A 22435-nucleotide genomic window follows, 5' to 3' on the forward strand; every position below is an offset into this window, starting at 1 on the left:
TTATGTAAATGTATGGTGTCTAATTGATACCTCAGCATAACAAAAAATGACTTAACAAGAGTATAAAGCAAGCACTCTTCTTCCTTGTTCTGCTTTTCTCTGGGAGACATCACTGCAGTAGAAAAAAAATCAATACCCTAAAAATATGTTTGTTTTGATCCCTGTATATTAGATGTTGACTTTCTTAAGCCATGTAACCTTTAACTGTCACTGGATCAATAGGTTGGAAACTAAGAAGGCTGTTCAAATCCACTGACAAATAACATTAAGTAGACAAAGGAGTTTTTTTTCTTTCTCTGAAAACAACATAAAACATAGCACTTATGATGCAATTTGCATGGAGAAGGGAAGAAAAAAGCAAAAACACTGGCTCTAACTTAATTAGGTTAAGGAGAAGAGTGCCCGCCTGTAAGCAGCTATCATCCATTAGGAGACTGTAATAATGACATATAAATGCAATTAATATGACCGATGAGAAGCAACATCCTGACAATCATTTGCCTACTTCATCATAATAGTCGGCCTGGCAAATCCCATTAGATCAGTGGATGGGATAGTGAAAGACCTAAGGAATAAATCCATCATTGTGTTGTCAGAGAGTTTATTAATGTTGAGTTATCTGGCTCTGACAACATTCAACTACTCAAAACTCTGGAAACAATTACCCTCCGGCCCCACCCGCCAGCTGCACCAAGACACACAAATACCACCCCCCAATTGGAAGATTGGAATAAATAACTTTAACTCAACAATAGCTGATAGATTTTATATTAAAGCTGGTATGACCAAATTGAGCTTTAAAAAAAAAGTGTTTAGAAATACTAATGGTAAAGAAATAAAAAATAAGGGAACATTTTGAAAACGCATCGTATCTCAATGAGAAAAACAAAAAATCATGTCTGATATATATACTGATCTGGGTAATATGTTCAGAATGAAAGGATGCTACATCATTTAATGAAAATGAAACTTATCAGCCTACTGAGGGATGAATTCAAAGACACCAAGAAAATCAAATTGAAACAGTCATGTGGTAAGCTAGTCCATTGTACCAAAATGTCATTGCAGCAAGTCAAAATGGTGCTCAGTAGTTTGTACCACATGCTTGTGTGCATGCCTGAGAATGGTGGGCATGTTCCTAATGAGAAGATGAGTAATGTCATCAGGGATCTCCTCCCACATCTGGACCACCAGGGCTTCACTGAGCTTCTGGACAGTATGAGATGCAACCTGGTGTATAGCATACAGTGGCTTGCAAAAGTATTCGGCCCCCTTGAACTTTCCCACATTTTGTCACATTACAGTCACAAACATGAATCAATTTTACTGGAATTCCACGTGAAAGACCAATACAAAGTGGTGTACACGTGAGAAGTGGAACGAAAATCATACATGATTCCAAACATTTTTTACAAATGAATAACTGCAAAGTGGGGTGTGTCTGAGTGCAGTCAGTTGCCCATAGACATTGCCTAATGAGTGCTAATGACTAAATAGAGTGCACCAGTGTGTAATCTAATGTCAGTACAAATACAGCTGCTCTGTGACGGCCTCAGAGGTTGTCTAAGAGAATATTGGGAGCAACAACACCATGAAGTCCAAAAAACACAACAGACGGGTCAGGGATAAAGTTATTGACAAATTTAAAGCAGGCTTAGGCTACAAAAAGATTTCCCAAGCCTTGGACATCCCACGGAGCACTGTTCAAGCGATCATTCAGAAATGGAAGGAGTATGGCACAACTGTAAACCTACCAAGACAAGGCCGTCCACCTAAACTCACAGGCCGAACAAGGAGAGAGCTGATCAGAAATGCAGCCAAGAGGCCCATGGTGACTCTGGACGAGCTGCAGAGATCTACAGCTCAGGTGGGGGAATCTGTCCATAAGACAACTATTAGTTGTGCACTGCACAAAGTTGGCCTTTATGGAAGAGTGGCAAGAAGAAAGCCATTGTTAACAGAAAACCATAAGAAGTCCCGTTTGCAGTTTGCCACAAGCCACGTGGGGGACACAGCAAACATGTGGAAGAAGGTGATCTGGTCAGATGAGACCAAAATGGAACTTTTCGGCCAAAATGCAAAACGCTATGTGTGCCAGAAAACTAACACTGCACATCACTCTGAACACACCATCCCCCCTGTCAAATATGGTGGTGGCAGCATCATGCTTCTCTTCAGCAGGGACAGGGAAGCTGGTCAGAGTTGATGGGAAGATGGATGGAGCCAAATACAGGGCAATCTTGGAAGAAAACCTCTTGGAGTCCGCAAAAGACTTGAGACTGGGGCGGAGGTCCACCTTCCAGCAGGACAACGACCCCAAACATAAAGCCAGGGCAACAATGGAATGGTTTAAAACAAAACATATCCATTTGTTAGAATGGCCCAGTCAAAGTCCAGATCTAAATCCAATCGTGAATCTGTGGCAGGATCTGAAAACTGCTGTTCACAAACGCTGTCCATCTAATCTGACTGAGCTGGAGCTGTTTTGCAAAGAAGAATGGGCAAGGATTTCAGTCTCTAGATGTGCAAAGCTGGTAGAGACATAGCCTAAAAGACTGGCATCTGTAACTGCAGCAAGAGGTGGTTCTACAAAGTTTTGACTCAGGGGGCTGAATAATTATGCACACCCCACTTTGCAGTTATTTATTTGTAAAAAATGTTTGGAATCATGTATGATTTTCGTTCCACTTCTCACGTGTACACCACTTTGTATTGGTCTTTCACGTGGAATTCCAATAAAATTGATTCATGTTTGTGGCTGTAATGTGACAAAATGTGGGAAAATTCAAGGGGGCCGAATACTTTTGCAAGCCACTATGCTGTAAGTTTTATACTAAAGTGGAAAAATATGTGTACTCTTTTTTTTTTCTTCCTTAAGCCATACCCACACAGTTTACTGAGTTTCAAAGGCATTAAATAACAACACTGTCTGAAAGGTAGGGTCAAAAAAATAACTCCACAGTGGCACTCTTTCTCTTTAGCTAAGGCCTGACTCTGACATCCATACTTACAAGCCTAACTAAGTGTTGAAAGCTGGAGATTGCCATTTTGAATGGTCCCATTAATTCTGTTTGTTGAGCTGTCTCATTACAGAGTTAATAGTGCATTTGTCCTGATTGCGGTTATGTTACGGAACAATAATCACACTGTTGAACTAAAGAGTGGAAGATGCACACCACACAAAGGAATTTATGATGGCTTGTGTAAATCTGGAAAATGTCCATATATTTAATTATTAAATAATAAAATACATAATTGCTACATAGGTTATATTGAGGTGGTATTGACATACCCAAGCAAAACTAATAGTTCAATATATTATTGCTAAAAACCTTTGTCAACCCTGAGAGGATAAATAATTTGCAACATACACACAAAAATAGACAAAATACAACGTACTAAAAACATCTTCACCAGTCTAATTATTACATAGCCAATTAGTAGCCAAAGAGGAAAAAATATCTATATAGAGCCAGTGTTTCACTATACTGACAAAACTTTTGCAAATTTTTATTAATTTCTGCACATTCTTTTATTATTTAGATTATTTCTGCATGAGACAGTAGTGCAGGAACCCACAATAACAGACTTTCTTTTCTCCCTACACTATAAAATGCTCTGCCATTGCGGTTCAACTGGGAGAATATTCACAGTTTCAAACTTCCCAGATCAATAACTCATAAAGTAAAATGTTATTCAAACAGAAGGTATGATCAACAGATTAGGGGAACAAACCATTAAATTACTAAAATAAATTTAGCTGATTCAACATAATCTCCTCAAAGAACCTGCACACAGGGACAAGTGGAGGTAGACACTGTCAGTATGATTTTCAGTGGAAACAACTTGAAATGCTGTACATGTCAGTGTGAAATCATATGCTGGCATAGAGCCCACTGAAAAAGCAGATTTGTTTTTGGTTACAAAATCATTGCTCACTATCTGAACAACTCAACAGATTTGCCTCATCCACTTCATCCACACATTCATTTCTTCAAGACTTCCAGAAGGGGATGAAAGATCACTGTTTTGAAACTCTGTAGGAGAGCCAGCAGTTTTGCAGATGTACAAGTGCAAGGGGCCAGGATGGCACTTCCACTAAGACATCTAAAATTTAAAGCTGTACTGAAAATGGTCCAGAGGTGCAGGAGGATGTGATCAAGCAAAAAATGTTTGTCCCAGCAATCCTAGCAGATACTTAGAATTAACTGACATCAAAAGCAACAGTACACATGAGCAAATACCCCATGTAAGAGAGAGCTAACAATCTTTCATACAAAAAACTAAAGCATTCAGACATTGACGAACTTGTGCACTAGAAATGTGTGTGTGTGTGTGTGTGTGTGTGTGTGTGTGTGTGTTGTGTGTGTGTGTACATGTTTAGATGTCTTTGTGAGGACAGAAAATTGGCATGCTACTATACTTGTGGGGACCAACAGTCCCCACGAGTTTTAAGGCATTTTTTGAGGCTCAAAATGTGGTTTTAGTGTCAGAATTACAATTAGGTTATGGTTAGGTTTAGGCTGAAGGTTAGGATTAGGCATTCATTTCTGATGGTTATCGTTAGGGTAAGCGGCTAGGGAAAGCATCAAGTCCTCACTAAGATATGAAAACAAGTGTGTGTGTGTGTGTGTGTGTGTGTGTGTGTGTGTGTGTGTGTGTGTGTGTGTGTGCGCAGTCTGTTTCACTTTCTGTGGTGTTGCTAACTATACTCCATTCCAGGATTTTTCCTGTTTTACATTATTCCTACAATACTGCTGTGTTTGAGCTGATGAAAATCCACCCAGGCCCGTCCAGCTAACAAAATATTTTAGAGGAGACATAACTGCAGATTCAGTTTTTAATATAGACGTTTGGTGTAAGTGGAACAGGTAATGTGATTGAGGAAATTAACCTGCACTGACAGCATCAAACTCACATGAACACATAAAGGTTCAAAGTGCATTCACAGTTATAAAAAAACATCTGTATTATGAAAAAAACAAACAAAACAAAATTAATAATTGTAGGAAAATTTACAATCCTAGTTAGTGTGTAGTGAAGTGGTAACCCCAAGTGGTTCATGCATAATAAACTCTGACCAGCTAGGCCTTTTATGTGCAATCTGGAACACCAAAGCACAGGAACGTCAAAGTCTACACCAAAACACAATGGAAATACTAAATAACTTTTGTCATGCAGTGTAGTGTCATTAAAACTGCTTGTCAAATTAATTATATCTTCTTGTCTACGGCACCCTGGTAGCTTCTATTGGGAACTATTGTTTGCTTTTTATATTCCAATTTTAAAAGGGCACTGCAGATGAGATTAGTAGGTTCCAACTCTATTACAGCTGGGAATGAAAATTATTATCTTTAATAATGTCTATATTTATGACTGTTACTTTCTGTTGAAAGTCCAAAAAGTGCTTTATAACCAGTATCTGCATATCTGCTTATCTATGTGATCACAGTAAGCTGGAGAACCACTTTTTTTTTTTAAAAAGAAAAAAAAAGAAAAACAAGAATGCAGAGCTGCAACATAAAAAAATACATTTCTAAAAATGTCAAGTGGCTCTGGAGGAAGAACTCTGCATAGAATGTGAATCCTCCTCCCTATTGGAATTCGGCCATCATAATTCCTCTAATTGGCTACAGATCTCACCATTTTTCTCCCTTCCACAATGTGTGATTAATTTATTTAAGGAGGGGAAATTAACATTACAACCAGATAACATATTTTTTTCCTCAGGCTCCCTCTGAATGTGTTATACTGTTAAACAGATGGAAGGAGAATCTTTCTACATGCATATAAACTATCAACACTTTTTTAAAAATTCAAATGCAATTTGTGTAGTCATCTGCTTTGAAATTAGATAAACTCAGTTTTAGCAAATAAATAAACACCTACTCGGAAAAAAATGATGAGGAACGTTCCCTTAAATGCATATAAGGATTTAATGTATAAACAACCACAAAACACGACAAATTAATGGCTGCAGATCAGCGTGTGTGTATTGTTCACCTTGATGATGCACTTAACCACTCTGAAGACACATGACCTACCATTGACCTCAGGAGAGCATGTTCTGCTGTGTTACACATCTAAGGGTAATTGCTGTTAGATTAGAGCTAATCCAAAGCAGACAAAATACCAGAAAAAAAATGCATGCCGTGTGCTGTGCCTCTAAATGGAGGCGAGTGCGATACAGCCATGACATACCAATGAGCTATCACTGGATAAGCATACAATGTGTTAGACCAAATGCCTGTATTCCCACAAGTCTTATCAGAAGTGCATTGATATGCTGCAAACTCCTCTGTTCTGTACTGATTTTCATAAGTGGATATCTGCATATGAATATGCATAATCTGTAGGCAAAGAACAGCACTGGCTTGAATCTTTCTGGAATCTGTTTGCTCAAATTAAATTTGAGGAGGCTTTGGCTTCACGCAGGTATAAAGTCGGGACCTCAAGGAATGGACAAAATGCAATCTCAAACCCATCTGCTATCATCTGATGACAATTTACCTTTGTGTTGTTTGTGGTTTCTTTTCTTTTATCTTGTTTTTAATTGATCTGTACTCATAGATGGACTGTAAACAGTGACCGCCACATGCAAGTCTTTGCCCAGATATCGTTTAATTCAGAGTGCTGAAACAATTAGGAGCTCTGCCGGAGTCTCACAGTGGTGTAGAAAACCCCAGTGTTTCTCCTGGGATCACCTTAGATAATGTGAAAATATTGAGGAAAACTAAAATTACTGAGATAACGTTCATATTGTATATGTTGATAATGTAGTTATTGTTGCAGGACAGATATTATTATACTTTTCTGTTAAATAAATCTTCTTTGTACAACCTATGGATATCTTTGTTTTGTTTCGGAAAAAGTCAGTGGAACAACATTATTCATCCAGACAACTATAAAAGAAGAGAGTTAGAACATGTATCTCTGTGCAGATAAAGCCAGTTCTACCAGGAACTCTGAGAGATGTGCATGATGGAGCATTAGAAAAAACTGTGGGAGGGAACTCATCAGCTGAGGGGAGATTAATGGAGCATGTGCTTTATCTGAAAGGAAATCTAAAAGATTGTACAACTTGAAGGGAATGGAAATAGGTACAAACATACCAGCATGGATAAAAGGTTTAAAATCTTTTGTAGGAACCATGAGGTAGCGAGCAGTGCAGAACTGGCACATTTCCAAGGTGCAGCACCAATTCTGGAGGGAATCAAATTTTATGGGTCTTAAACATCATTGTGACCAGCTTATATGAACAATGACTCCCGTCTTCCTCTTTGAAACACACACTGCCTGTCATGCTTGCAAAACAAAAACCCTATTCAGATAATTCTATTAACTAGGTTAGTCAAGACTATATAAGCGCATCTCCAATATGATATGATAATGAACTCTTATATACTATACAATCGATACTAAAAACATACACTGTGCAGTTTTAAGATAAAGGGAAAAAATAGACATAATCTATTTTCAGAAATAGATTTCAAAAAATGCTGAATCTTTTGAAAACTGAAATGTGGACTGTATAATTTGTCTGTTAGGATGAGAAAAAATAAAACAGAGTATAACAAAACAAGGTTTGGTGAACAACATAGACTGTGCATGAAGGCAGGAGGAACAAGTAGGAGAAAGAACAATCAGAGCTCAAAAAGAGTGAAAGTGGGCTTTCTCCCACTAACCTGTCAACCAGTAGGAGGATATTTAGATGCTTTTCAGTCTGTTTGAAGCCAGAGATGGTGGTGTCCCAGTGAGCTCGGTTCTGGGGAAAACAAGTTTTCTGGATGGTTTGATGCAGACTCTCACATTATCTTAAACTGTTACTACATTATTTTGGAGACTGCAACAGCTATCAAATAAAGATTACACATAAAGAACTTTGAAAGTAGAAAATGTTCACCACCGAACCCTAATAAAACAGTACGGGTAAACAATCACCAAACCCTAATCACTTCATGCACTGTTTTTGGCAGTTTTCTGCTTTCTATTTCACACTTGTCATTTTAATCAAGACATACTTAAGTGGGCTTTGTTGCCACACTGGCATGTAAACAATGCTAAAGAGAGAGGATACTTCAGTCGCAAGCACTGGTGATCAAATGCTTTTTTTCTGCTTTGCACACCAGCAACAAAATTTCACAGTAGCTTTACAGAAGATTGTAGGTATAAGCAGGTATTCCATAAGTCAGAAGCTCCTTCACTAGTATGTTACACAGCGACCTCATACTGGCTTATTATCAGGCAGGCAACACTTCCATTCCAAACTTTTTGAAGATAAGTTAAAACTTGAACATAATTAGAAAAACACAAATGGCAAAAGAAATTCCACCAGCTCTTGAGCTCTAACATGAGGATAAACTGTGCATTTCCAGGCTATTGCTTCCAAACGCATAATTGAAATATGAATACATTCCCCCTTAAGGGAAAGACAATGCTCATTATTGCTCTCTACTCTTAGGTTGTTTCTCTGGTGTCATTTGGTGTGCAGATGTTTTATCCATTTTTAGCATGTTTTTACAATGTGTTCAGCAGAACTTATTATTCTTAAAAAATAGACAAGAACAAGATGTTCTTCGAATTAAAGTGTTTAGGTTTTATCTTTACAAGGATGCTCTTTAAGGACTGTTAAATCTAAACATTTGACTTGATTAAAATGCCGATGTGGTGAATGGAAGCATATAACCCAACACCTGTCAGCAGGGCTGGACTGGGGCAAAAAATCAGCCTGGCCATTTTGACTAGAGACCGGCCCGCCAGGTATACGAAAAGGCATAAAGCCTTTGAATGAAAACAAACGCTGTTGTGACAGTGATGTACACTGTCTTGTTGGTATATATGTATCAATCTAATAAACTTAAACCTACGTCACCTCCCTATTCTGGCATTCTAAACAGTATTTAGTGGAAATATTAAACAACCTAATTAATAGGGTTGCCAACTCCCAGCGAGAAAAAAAAAAAAAAAAAATCACCCCCTACCCTCCGCCTTATGATGCTTAATCGATGTAATAGACTTTAATTTAATGCACGTGTAAAACAAATGCACAGAAACCAATTATTTTTCTACAATAATTAAATAGATTCAGCATCTTTCATCAACAGAATTGCATACTGCACAGATAGTACCTTCCCAAAGGAAAAAGTACTTCAGCTTACTAGGGTTATATTATACTTAATATTTACTACATACAGTAATAGATTTCTATACATTGTACATCAGATGAAAACTTGATTCAGATAATTATTTATTAAAAACTAGACATTTGAAATGAGAATAAGAAAGTATTTCCTTGTGCCCCCCTTTCCCTGTTAATGCCCTACCTGGCCCCCTGGCAAAACTTTGCTAGACCCGCCCCTGCACAGTTACCAGCTGTCAGCTACATAGAAAAGGATCCTGGTGTTATTTGTCTCTCAGAAACAGTTCATAACTTCCCTTCAACTCATTCGTGTCACCCAAAAGGTAAACCTGTTTCTCCATCACCTGTTCAGCTCTGATGATTCAGTAAGGACATCTCCTGGTTTCATCTTCACGTTTCTCTCTCACCACATATCCAAACCGATCATGACCAGCAGCTTTTATGGCTGTGGCTCCAGCAAACATCAGCTGAATACTAGAAAGTAATATCAAATCAATTCTAACAATAGCTTATCAAGCTTAAACGTGCTGCTGTTGTTTAGCGCAACCTCCACTGGTTTCCTCTTTCTGGCGCAAAGTGGGTGATAAACAAACGAGAGAGACGGGAGAATGAGAGAACAAGAGGCAACAAGTAAAGACACAGAATACCTCCAGGTTTTTGTCTTTTTTCATTGTAGCTGAAGTATGGGACAAATCATGTTTCTTTTTTACCTCAATACGGAACTTTAAAGTTCGCCCTCATCGGCTGTAATTTGTCCAGCCCAGAGTCGATCATGACCAGTTGGCCAATCCACCACCTTTCATTGTTTACAAAAAAACCCCAAACAAACAAACAAAAAAACATCGGCCCATAAAAACATAAAATCACCATCGAGCATACTGGGCAAATGCCCGGTATGCCCGATGGCCAGTCCAGCTATGCCTGTCACGATCACTTGAGCTGGCAGCAACATTCAGGCACTTATTGCTTTTCTGCCTGTTTGTCTATTTCTGAATGTGTTTGTGTCAATGAGAAAGCTCGGGAAAAAAATTATAATTCCCCCATCTCTGCTGCACTTCTTTTGTTTAGAGTTTAAGCCCCAAATACCAATTTACTTTCATTAAATAACGCAATTCTGAGTCAGAGAAAATATTTTGTATTGATATTTTTTTATGTGGGGATCAATTCACAAAATTAAACGTCATGGTGGTACACATTAGTATCGATCTGCCCAACTTTAATACTGAAATAATAATACTGAGAGAGAAAAAAAAAACAAAACTATCACATGCTGATAGCAGTAAAAATTATCCGCTCAGATCGATGGACTCAACATGAAGTTAAAGAAAACTAATAATCACATAATGGAAAGCCAGAAATTGAGTTTCAATTTGACCACATTTGGTAATAGCTGCGAAATTCAAATAACTTAAAGAAACGCAGCCAGGAAACTTGAAATATTCAACATGTCTATATATCAAGCTTGTTTTTAAAGCTACTGTGTGTACGTTGATGGATTTATCCCATGGTCCCTGTGCCCCAAATGTCTGGCTTGCATTAAAAAAATATTTTACTAAGAGAGCAAATGCATTACAGTTTTTGTCACAGGGGGGCTTCTATTATGTGGTAGGGATACACCAGAGGAGCCCAAGGAGCAAAAAGAGCAACTAAATGGAATTGCTTTTATAAATCAGTGTCACATTAAGCATTTAGTGCACAGACTAAAAAGCCTCTCTACAGTATACAAGTAGCAAGTTTATGAATCTTTTGGGAATCAGCTTGCGGCATGCTCTCTTGTTAGCTACACCATCCAGCCTATCCTTTGATTCTAGTACAGCTTTACATATCAAGATAAGCAGTTGTGGAATTAAAGGGGGAGGTACAGCCACATGAAACAACTCAGGGGCTGAACTCAAACTTACAATGGAAGCTATAAAATCATGTAGAAAAAGGCTGACTGAAGCATTATGTTAGTGGAAATTAATCAAATAGACAGCAGGTAGCAATCAAATTCTTACTGCTGAAGAGGTTCGGGTTGCTTTTGATTTTTTCATTGTAAATTCTAGATAAATGCAGGGTGCTGGATACAATTTAGATAAAAAGATCCATAACAGGTGAGTCAGTGGGATTACCGCTGAAGCTTTGAAACCTTTTTTTGGTGATCTGAGTAAAATGGTAATTGTAGAAATGGTTATCAGGTCAGTCAGAGTAGTATACATATTTGGCATTTAAGTAAATTACAACTAGTAAATTCACCTATAACAGTCCACTTAAATCCAGCAACTCTTTATATAAAAGAGCTCTTTCGGTCTATTAAAACAAAGAGTTTTCATACCATGTGTCTGTGTACTGATAAACGTTAAATGCTTTGTTATGAACTACGCATTTATATGTCCCATAACAGTTACTCAACCAGAAAGTACTAACTGACTTTAAACATCCATATGGTCAACTGACAAGCATTTTCTGAAGTCTGAAAATAGGAGAAGCACATTAACAATTGTGTCTGTTGTTGCTGTGCACATATCAAAGAAAGAGAAAGCGGGAGTAAATAAAGATTGCATTCATTAGGGGTATTTACATACAAGTTCTTTGTTCATTTCATCAAAGATAACTACAGCGCGCCTTTCAGCAATGGTAATGATCAAATAATTATCTGGAGATCAAAGCTGTCCACCAGTGCTGCAAGGCAAGACTGGAGACTGGTGGTAAAACAATGCAATACAAAATACAGTTACTGTGGAGGACAATAACAATCAAGGGTCACTGACCACAGTTCATTCATCCTTCCTGTGACATCCCTAAGGTCTCTCACCATTAAAGTAAATGAGCATGGTTCTCCACTTACTGAGTCTGTCATTTAGGAAGAGAGAGAGAGAGTGAGAGAGACCGAGAATAAGCAAGATGGATAGATACGTACATACATACATATATACAACATTCAAAGCTATGACTATGTTTAACGCTCGGTATAAAATGGCAGCGGTGCAATAATTGTAATTGCTTTGTGACATTCAAGAGCAAAAAAGTAGCTGACCAAAGAGAGAGAGAGAGGCAAGGCCTTCTGTGTTTTTTTCTGTTTTTAAAACATGAAAAATACAATTTGCAAATAATAACAGAGTGCCTGTCAAGTGATACTATACATTTACCAGCCCAAGATAGCTTCTGATTAATAGCAGAAAAATTGTTGAGAAGCAAGCCGGTCTGAATGGTTTGATGATCAGTGCCAAGTTTAAGCCTTCTTTTATGCAATTCTGCAATCCTGTCATTTTGCTGTATATGGAAAAAAGACAGGAGGGAAAATACTGTGGTGGGGCGTCACACATTAGATTGCATGAGTTGAGCATTCATCTTAAAAAGACAGCCTCCTATAGAGGTCTATTATCACAGGCAACATGATGACACGTATAATTTGCTGGCCTTCACAATATCCACCATGGGTTGTGTTTGTATGACTGGATTACACTCGTGGCATATCAATTGGCATCTTTTCAATTTTCCACAATGCACTAGATCTAAACCGAAGCAAACGTAAGTGCAATGCAACATTAAAAAGAGTCCTTACAAAAACTCACACATCTATCTCAACTCTACACCATATAATAACTCCCATCTCTACTGTTGACCCTTCCCCCTTTTCATTGCTTCTGCTGCAGTGCTAAGCTGGAGTCCTGACATAATATTGAGTTGTGGTGCAGCATGTACATGTTCTATGCCACGGGGAAAACACTTTTTCCCCCCACTCGACCACTGAATCTTTGTCTCTCCCATGTGTAAGCGATTGGGGTTAGCTATGACTCTGTTTATAGAGATAGGGAAAGGCTGGTTGACAAAAAAATAAAAAATAATATTGGGGTGGGAAAAAAGGGTTAAGATCTTGAACAATAGTTCTCCAGGTTTTCTGAAATGCTTTTAAAGGGTTTTTTACTTTTTTCCATTGGCTGCTTTTTCTTTCATTTTCACAGATAACACAGTCTGAGATGCATGAAATGGTACTTTTGCACCGGAGAGGTAAACCGGGAAAACTATCCATAGCCGATGAACAGCCATGCTCTTAATCCAGCAATGACCTGAAACTAGACCTCAGAGGCAACCTTTAGTTGACAAATCTACTGTTTGCAGAAATGTTCTCAGTGGAAGAGTGGCTGTCATGAATCCATTCTTGAGGAAGGGAAATGGCTGAAAGGAAAGGCTGAGGTATGATAAATTACACAAGAACTGAATCAGTGGCAACAGGTCCAAATAGAGCAGGGCGATATGGCCAAAAATATTTATCACGATATATATTTGAAAATTTGCGATAACGATATAACCGACGATATAATTGATGCGAGACAAAATACAACTCCACAACATTACTAGCGCAAAAAGACAACCTTCCATTTATTTTCACTTAAACAAGAAGCTGGTTTTTATGTACATTAAAGCTTTATAAAAATGTAACAGTACAAATGCAAATTCCTTGCTGAAAGTTTAACCAAAAGGCATTTCCACTAGAAATGGGCTGACATGTCCTGAGCATAACCATGTATAATATCCACTGAAGTTAAAAAGAGGTGCTTTGCAACATTAAACTGCAGTGTGCAGTATGCATTTTTCGGACCATAAGGTGCACGGGATTATAAGGCACATTAAGCGAAACAAAGCAGTCAGATAAATCAAACTTTATTAAACTCATTCTTCTTGCTTCCTCCATTTCTGTACCATTGATTCCTTAATGTTGAATTCTCTGGCAGCTGCTCTATTCCCATGTTGTTGCAGTATATTAATGACTAACCTCGTATTGTGGATGGATTATCTCAGTTGTTCTCCTGACTGAAGTTTGGTCCGTTTACAGCATCCTGCCATGCGATTGCATTTGTCTCTAACCATGAAGAACCTTCACGTTAACTTTTATAAGTGGAAAAGTGTTAGTGTTCGTCCTCCAGCTTCACTGTTTATGTTATGCTAACATAGCTGTGTCGCTAGCGATCACGTAGCACATCATTATATACCAGCTAGCCCAACTTCAGTAACCCTACAAACGTCACTGCTGTTTAGTTTCCTGTCTTCATTTATGTTGCAAGTGATAGCAGAGGTGTACGTTTGATTTTTTTCAGAAATCTCTCAGTCAGAACATGCAATATCATGCTTAGGTAACTAGCGAAACTAGCAAGCTAACTTCCGCTAGCTTCCTGCTAACTTCTAACTCCGTTAAATGTAATAACTTTTGTTTTCATGGATGCCTGGAAGTTAAACTTTATAGTTACACCTCGTAAAGCAGCAATGCTGATCGTTTTATTAAAGATGAAAGAATTTAGACAGTTTTTAACTCTAAGTGATGCTGCAGTGTTGTTTGACCTGAAGCATACGGAGTTTAGGACCCAGATTACTCCCAGATTTAAGAGCATCTTAGTCCGACAAATACGACAATAACAACAGCCGCTTACATGTTCTGCAAAAAAATGTGCTTTGTTGTGTATCTGACGGACAAACGCCAAACCAGTTCCACATCACGGAAGTTGCACCATTTTTACAAACCAATTCTGGATCATCTGTTTCACTCAACAATCGGCCATGTGCGTATGAAAACAAAGGCACTGCGCATGCGCGTTTTACTCCCATTCTATCGCGATATTTCATTTTCCTATCGTTGCCTAACATTATACCGGTATTACCGTGAACGGTATAATATGGCCCAGCCCTAGGTCCAAATGTAAAGGTTTTCATTCAAATTGTCCTCCATGTACGGAGGAAGTCAGGGGAGAAGTAAAACAGTGAGCCCCTACAGCCATCTGTAAAACACCGTGGATCAAAAAAAAAGCAGCATCAGATTTGCAATACCATACATTTGCAGTGCATTATATTGCCATACAATCCGGAAAGCACCAGATTGGCTATGGCTTCATTTTTCAGCATGGCAATGATTCCAAACACACAGCCAATGCAGTAAAAGCATACCTGGACAGACAATGGAACACCTTTAGTCATGGACTGGCCTCCCAGAGCCCCAGACATCAACATTATTGAAGTAGCATTGGATCATTCTGACAGAAAACTGAATAAAAGTCAGCCACCATCTAAAAAAGATCTTTGAATATCTTTCAAGAGTCTTGGAGAACTATTCTTGTAAACTACTTAAAGAAATTACAAGAAAGCTTACCTAGGAGGGCTCAGTCTATGTTGAAGAATAGAATCATACTAAATATTTATTTTTATATAAACTCTGCTTTTGCTGTACATACTTTAATAATACTGTGGTAAGTCAACAAACTGCTACACTTACTTCCTATATTCCTGTCAAAAAATGAGTTTGGCACAGTACTGTAGTTCAAGATGATGGACAGATGATAAAGAACAGGAAGACATTTAAACGTTTTCAATCTTGCATTAGGTGCCCGAAGCTTTTCAAAAAGGTTAACTCTTCAGGTGTTTACAGAGTCAGCCGTGTTGCAAGCGGTATTGATTTCCTCTCTATCCCAAAACATCAAGTAAAATAAAAAAGGAAGATCATCTCATGTGACAAAGCGTAGCAGCTTGGAATTATCTCCCTTGAACGTGCAAGCACAATGCCACACAATTTCATGAATTAGTGAGATAGCTCAGTACATGGCATTCAAAAACTAAATTAAAAACTGGGATTAAGATCCCATATTTTAAGTAAAATGGTGGTGCACTGGTAAATCACAAAGTCAAAGCATTTGGAAATGAAAGCATGTGTTTCCTAATATATATGAAAATGACTAAGGAAAAAAAAGGAAAGTGAAGGAGAAGCAGGCTTGCACTTCTTCCACACTGCCCTTTCTGCTCATCTGTTCTCGGAGACACTTGTGGTAATAAATCAAAGCTGTGCAGACAGGCCATGGTGGAGAAGAATCTTGCTGTCCTTTTCCTTCCTTACCTATAACCTCTGACTTTGGTTTGACAAAACTATCAGAAATCTGACATTATCCACGAAACAGACAAGACTATGCTCGTTGTGGATCGGGTGATATTTTGCTAACAGGTTATACTCCAGCACGACAGAAATCCAGCTGTTATGAGAAAGTGGAAAGCACAATGGTAGACTAGTTTACTAGTAGTATCCTAACCAGTTAGGCTAACATTATGTGTCTCTAGCCCCTGAATTCAAACAACAAGGCCATTTCACACCAGCAACAAGAAATTCAGCACAGATGTTTTTCATCACAGATTTGTTTGCTTTAGTCACAAATGGCTAATGTCATGGAACGGAGACATGAGCTGTGTGTGAAATTCCACCCCTATTTAAAATGCACCGCACGGCTTGTTTTCTGACAATATCCACTATACTACTATAATGTTCTAAAAAAAATTCTACGATGCACTAAAAAGCTGAAATGTAAGTTTACTGCTCACTATTGATTGAAATATTGATTGTCCATTATATGAAGAGCAGCATGTGAATGAATAGGGGGTGATTTTCATCGCATTATATTGTTACTATGGGTGGTAATAAACTGCTTCAGAGACAGTTCAGAAATGAGATAGCTCATTTAAGAGTCATTTCCCATATGGGTGTCACGTGGGTTTCAACACCACCCTACACCCGTAGGATACCAGCAGGACATTATGAGTTTACTCCTTCCAATGTGAGAAGTGAACTTGAGCACAGATTCTTCACAGTTCTTTCCAACTAAGCTTTTTTCTTTGCAAACTAAGTCCTGATAATTATTAGCAAGCACTAATATCTTCGTCAATTACATGTTTTGTTTTGTTTTTTTTAAACACAAGCCAATACACTTTCATCCACTCTCACAACACTTTTGACCACGCCTATTTAGGGTTCAGGAAGTGTATACCATTTTCACACAATTTCACACCGGTTTGTACCGGTTGCAATTAGTCATGTTTGCTCCGTCATCTCTGACTGCTTGTACCAAGACATATGGGCTTGGTTTTTTTTTTCTTTTAAACTGGAGCACAGCCTCTCTTATCTCCACATCAAATCAACAACAACATAAAAGAAGGCATTTAAAAAAAAAAAAAATCATAGATATCACACTGTTCTTAATCATGTGAAGAAGATAAATAACAAGTGCTGGTTTCACAGAAGGATGTGTTGACTGTGGTGTTAGACTTTTACCGCTTTGACTTTTACACCGAGAGGTGTTGTTGGCGTTTCCTAAGAGTTTTAGAACAATATTGAAAGAGCGATGCTAAAAGAGAGTGTTGCTGGGTGAGTACATCAATCCAAAACACTCTGCAGTCTGTATAGTTCTGTATAATAGCTGGTGGGTATGTAAAAGGCGAATATATAAAAAAATGATAAGACATACACCTGTAAGGCAATGCGATGTAGTGTGGTAATAAATTGCTTCGTAACAATAAATGGTGTATGTGGTGAGAATTCAACTTTTCTAGCTTCCTTTAACACAGGGGTGGGGAACTCCAGGCCTCAAGGGCCGGTGTCCTGCAGGTTTTAGATCTCACCCTGGGTCAACACACCTGAATCAAATGATTAGTTCATTACCAGGCCTCTGGAGAACTTCAGGACATGTTGAGGGTGTAATTTAGCCATTTAAATCAGCTGTGTTGGATCAAGGACACCGGCCCTCGAGAACTGGAGTTCCCCCACCCTTCCTCTAGCATAAGAAAATCACAATTCAGTATGTGAGATGAAACAGTGAGGCATGAAATAAATGCACTTCTGATAATAAAACCTCATTTCATTTTTTCTTAACAATTTAATCCCCAAAAGTTGATTCTGTTCATCTGGACGATGATTACATTCCTTTGGGGAAGTAAATCCCCAAAGGATGCATCAAGACGTTAACAATTTAGTGTATTTTATGAATTCTATAACAACATTTCACAAACTCAACAGCCAATAATGCATTTGTCAAGAAGAAAGAGCTGTTGAGTGGACCAACAAGCAATATAGGGTATAAACTGGACACAGGGAAATCACAGGTGACATCTAGTATCAGCATTTAACCCAGTTCTGACAATTAAAAGGTTTAACAAATATAAAGGTGGTTCTACATTGCTGGCATGTGTACTTTCCTACCCACCTAGCAGCTTATCATGACACATCATGAATGCCAGACTGAAAGGTTTGACTAATTAAAGACAAACACAAGGCCTGACTGAACCATCCGATTGGTCTGTAAGCAAAAGAAAATACAATATTTTTTTTTTATCAGTATAGATTTCACAACTATGACTGTTTAATTAGCAACAGTATTGACAAGTGTATTTGTAAACTTCTCACAGCTATGACAAATACACCTTTTGAGTTAAGCACTTTTCTTAACATATTGTTTTTAATTTAACTTCTGCCTCTATGCTCAGTTGACCTTTTTTAAAAGCCTTGTTAAAATCAATGGTCTCATTTTTTTTTTTTTAATCCTTTTTCCACACTTTTTCTTTTTAATCTAATTTTTTCAAAACACAAAGCACACGAGTAATGCTTTCAATATGTATTACACATGAGGACCTATTAAAGCTCATTTTCTTGCTCCACAGCATGTACTCATGCACTGAAAGGGTGAAGCAGCAAATTTGCTAGCTGGCTGACTGGGAGGACAGAGAGGCCTTTCTCACCAGTCAACGGCTGTCCTTAATGAGAATAGAAAGTGATTTACTAGCTTAATGCTCCAGCCCTCAGCCTGCCTGCCCGCCTTTGCTTTACACAGCCAGTTTAGTCGACACTCTTCATACAGAGAATGAAACTGAGACCAGGGAAACAGGGAAAAAAAGGAGGATAGCAAACTCCTGTCTGAAAACTGCAGTAATGAGATGTTCTCATGGATTCTCAGTCCCCGCATCACTGACTTCCTCCAAGCCCTGCATTTTTCTATCCGTCCTGCTTTTTGCTAAGTTCTCCATGATACTGTGCCATCTGAACAAATCGCAAACTGAATAAATTACATCATTCTGGAATTACTTCCTTTCACTTCATTTTGTTTGGCTAAAAGCTTTTAACAAACATCCCTGTTCCATACTTTCTCTACATCCTGTTACACAGTCACACTTACACCGCGAAGGGGAAATCAAGAGAACATGAATCGCTCACATGATTTGTAAGACTTAAAATGAACAATGAGTAATGCTCCTTTTATACTCATTCTGCTCCTGTTACAAAGTTGTTGTTGGGTTTTTTTGTGACTGGTATAAGACTGGTGTACTTCCCTGCTATTATGTTCCCTATGATTATCCAATCAGCAATGCTGTATTCAAGACCACTTTTAAATCACAGGCTTTCACTGAGAATCAGATGACCTGTCAGAAACCAGTTATCCACGGATGTGTGAATAAACAGAAAAAAGTGGGATGTTTTGGATCCCCTAAAATCTGCAATGACTAAATGTAGACAACGACACAAACTCTAGGCTAGTGCTTTATCCAGTTAAAGTTATACCGTCTTGCAAAACACGTGTGTTATGAGCTCAAGTGAGAATACCAATTTCATGCATATTTGCAGGGCCAAATTGCATTCCTTGATTGGGAAAGCATACTTAGGGTATGCATGAAATTTAAAATTATGTTTTACCATGAAATAGGAAAGTCAGACAGAAAGAAGGACGAAACAAGAATGAGGGATGGCAGAATAACTTGAGAGTGCCACTTAAAATCGAGTGGCACGGCTTGCGTTTACATACCGTAGTTTTTAAGTTGAGTAGGGAAAGCGAAAAGCGTGTTCTTCATACCTGGACTGGTGGGGATTTTTTTTTGGGGGGGGGGAAACGCGCCACAAAATTCAAACAGAGTAGAGCAGGTGATTTAACGCCGGGGACAAAATGTGTATAAGCGCGTGATTTGTTTTTAATTGTATCTTTTGGAAATATAGCTGTGTGCACAGCCTATGCGCACAAACGTGCAGCCAAACAGACCGGTTATCGCCATGGAGGGCAAACACAGAACTACAACAGTGTTCTTACCGAGTGTGAAGTAGGGAAGAGCCGTGTTGTCAAGATCATCCATTACGGAAATTCGCCCAGGTAGGTCTGTTCTAACGAATAATAGAAGTCTGGATTCCCCCCCTCCTCCTGCTCCTCCTCCTCCAGTTCCTCCTCCACCAACACCACCTGCTTCAGCAGCACCCCCTCCTCCGACCACGTTCCCCGAGGCTCCGCCGGTGAAGCTGAATTCGTTCTCCCGGAGTACGGGCAGGGTTGAAACGGTGACGGTTTTCACCTCACATGGCGTCTCCGTGTCGCTCTCCCTGTCCCTTTCCTCGTCAGGCGATGTCGCCCCTCTGTTTGCCTGGACAGTCAAGGAGCCTGTTAATAACAGACCCACGAGAAGGACGCGAAGGTGCAGCACTAATATCCTCGCCATCCCGCTCCTTGTGTGTGGTTCTCTCGCTTTGTGGGGCTCATAAGCTGTCCGTTCACTTATAGTACAGTCGCTGCAAAGGAGTCGCGTCCGTCCAGGAGGCGGCAGTACAGGTGTAGTGAGAATGACATCTTTCGGCTCCTTACAGATCCATTTGTGCTCACACGGGGACAACAGATTGCTTACACTTGGATAAACACGTGTCTTTTAAAAGACAGACACGAGGTAGAGGTATCTTGTTATTAGTGCAGGTTCGTGTTTAAACAAACACGAGCAGTAGATGAGTCTTCTGAGTTCACAATAAAGTGTTAAACAACAAATAAAAAAAATAATACTTTTTTTTTTCAATACAGCTTTATATGAGTTGAACGTGAGGACAGAGCTGCTATCCCGTCTAAACAAACAATTTATAGCTGAACATCTGTCCAGTTTGTTCTCCATGCAGGCAGTGTAAAGACAGCTCTACTGGTACTCGAAAACAAAGTACAGTTGACCGGAAAGATTACGGTTAAAGCCTAAAGTGCATTCACCACAGAGTGAAATATCCACACTTAAAATAAAAGTTGTATTCCAGATATAAAAAAAAAGTTACACAGAAAAGGTTTAAAGAGAGGCTATAGACTTTCTTTTACTTACTGATTAAAAGTTTGTTTTTATTATATAATGTAGTACACCCCGTGTTCTTACTTGTTTAAGGTTGTTGTTTATTTTTAACTTTATGATTAAAACAACAACTCTTAGGAGTTTCTTCTTTTTCTTTTATGTCTTTTTCTGTATTTGGCTTAGAGATGGACAGAGTCTTTGAGCTCTGTCCGTGGTGCTGACTTGGTCAACCCTGTCCCGCTTGTCAGTGTGATATCACATAGTAATATTGCAAACACTATAAACCTAAATAATGCAACTGAGCAGTTGAAACCGAATTATTTAGAGTTTATTTGACATTTTGTCCTTAAGCATTAAATAATCTCAATTTGAAAAGTTAATTTCATTTAAGAGTACTTAATTTTGCGCCTGTTCAAAGTTCACCTACTCATATTGTGTTTATTTACCTTCATTTTACAATAATAGGGCTCTAAGATCATGAGTGATGTGCCTTTTTGACACACACAGTGTTAGCACATTTAGGAGTGTGAATAGTGATGCTTGCTGCAAGAAAAGGTAAATCTGAATGAGTTAGCATTCCTGGTGCTCATCAGTAGTAGATAATCGTTTATCATTATTTTTAAGTGAGACAAGAATAATGAATATTGACTGCAGTGTTTTTTGTTTAAAAAACGAAATTACTCATGTTTGCTAAAACTAATGCAATTACAATGTTAAATGGCTTTTATGTGCTTAAAAATCAAATGAACAAGAGATTAAGTCATACAACTGAATATTTCTGAATTGATTTAAGTAGTATGTATAGCATACTAGCATTCAAAGAAACAGCAAAACCTCTGAAAACATTTCACTTTCACAAACATTTTCCTTCATTTTGAGATCTGTCAGTGCTGCACAGTTTTCCTAAACAAATTACATTACATGGAATAAATGACACTTATTACATGAAATAAATGACATTTTGCAATGCACAGGTAATTATAGATAACTTGTTACTTTTTACACCTGTTCAACTCCTCACTCATGTAGATATCTAATCAACCACTCACTGTATGTTACGATAACCTTGCTAAAGTTCAAACCAGGCATCAAGATGGGGAAGGAAGATGATTTAATTGATTTTGATGTCTGCTGTTGGTGACAGACAGGCTGGTTTTAGCATTTCCCCACACAACCATCTCTCAGGTTTATAACAAATGGTCCAAAAAAGAGAAAACATCCAGTGAGCAGCAGTTCTCTGGGTGAAGATGCCTTGTAGATGACAGAAGTCTGGGGAAAATGACTTGAGATGACAAGAAGGCAACAGTAACTCAAATAATCACTTAAAGGGAAGACTGGAAAACTGTTGCCTAGTTTCACACGTCTTGATTTCTGCTGCAACATTCGAATGGCAGGGTCAGAATTCTGGCATAAAGAACATAAAAGCATGGATCCATC

At 38.4% G+C, this 22435-nt stretch overlaps 1 protein-coding gene across 1 annotated transcript in view; it reads right to left on the reverse strand.

Annotated features, from left to right (window-relative positions):
- astn2 (astrotactin 2) overlaps positions 1-20513 on the reverse strand; it is a 306591-nt gene extending 286078 nt beyond the window's left edge. Inside the window, exon 1 of the mRNA XM_085413994.1 lies at positions 19999-20513. Coding sequence (XP_085270120.1) covers positions 19999-20398 — 400 coding nt within the window. The 5' untranslated portion in view covers positions 20399-20513. The remainder of the gene's footprint in view (positions 1-19998) is intronic.
- Between the last annotated feature and the right edge of the window lie 1922 nt (positions 20514-22435).

This window comes from Rhamphochromis longiceps, linkage group LG7, assembly GCF_057381845.1.
Source record: "Rhamphochromis longiceps isolate RC_006_pf linkage group LG7, R_longiceps_female_GT1.1, whole genome shotgun sequence".
In the NCBI taxonomy this organism is placed as follows: domain Eukaryota; kingdom Metazoa; phylum Chordata; class Actinopteri; order Cichliformes; family Cichlidae; genus Rhamphochromis; species Rhamphochromis longiceps.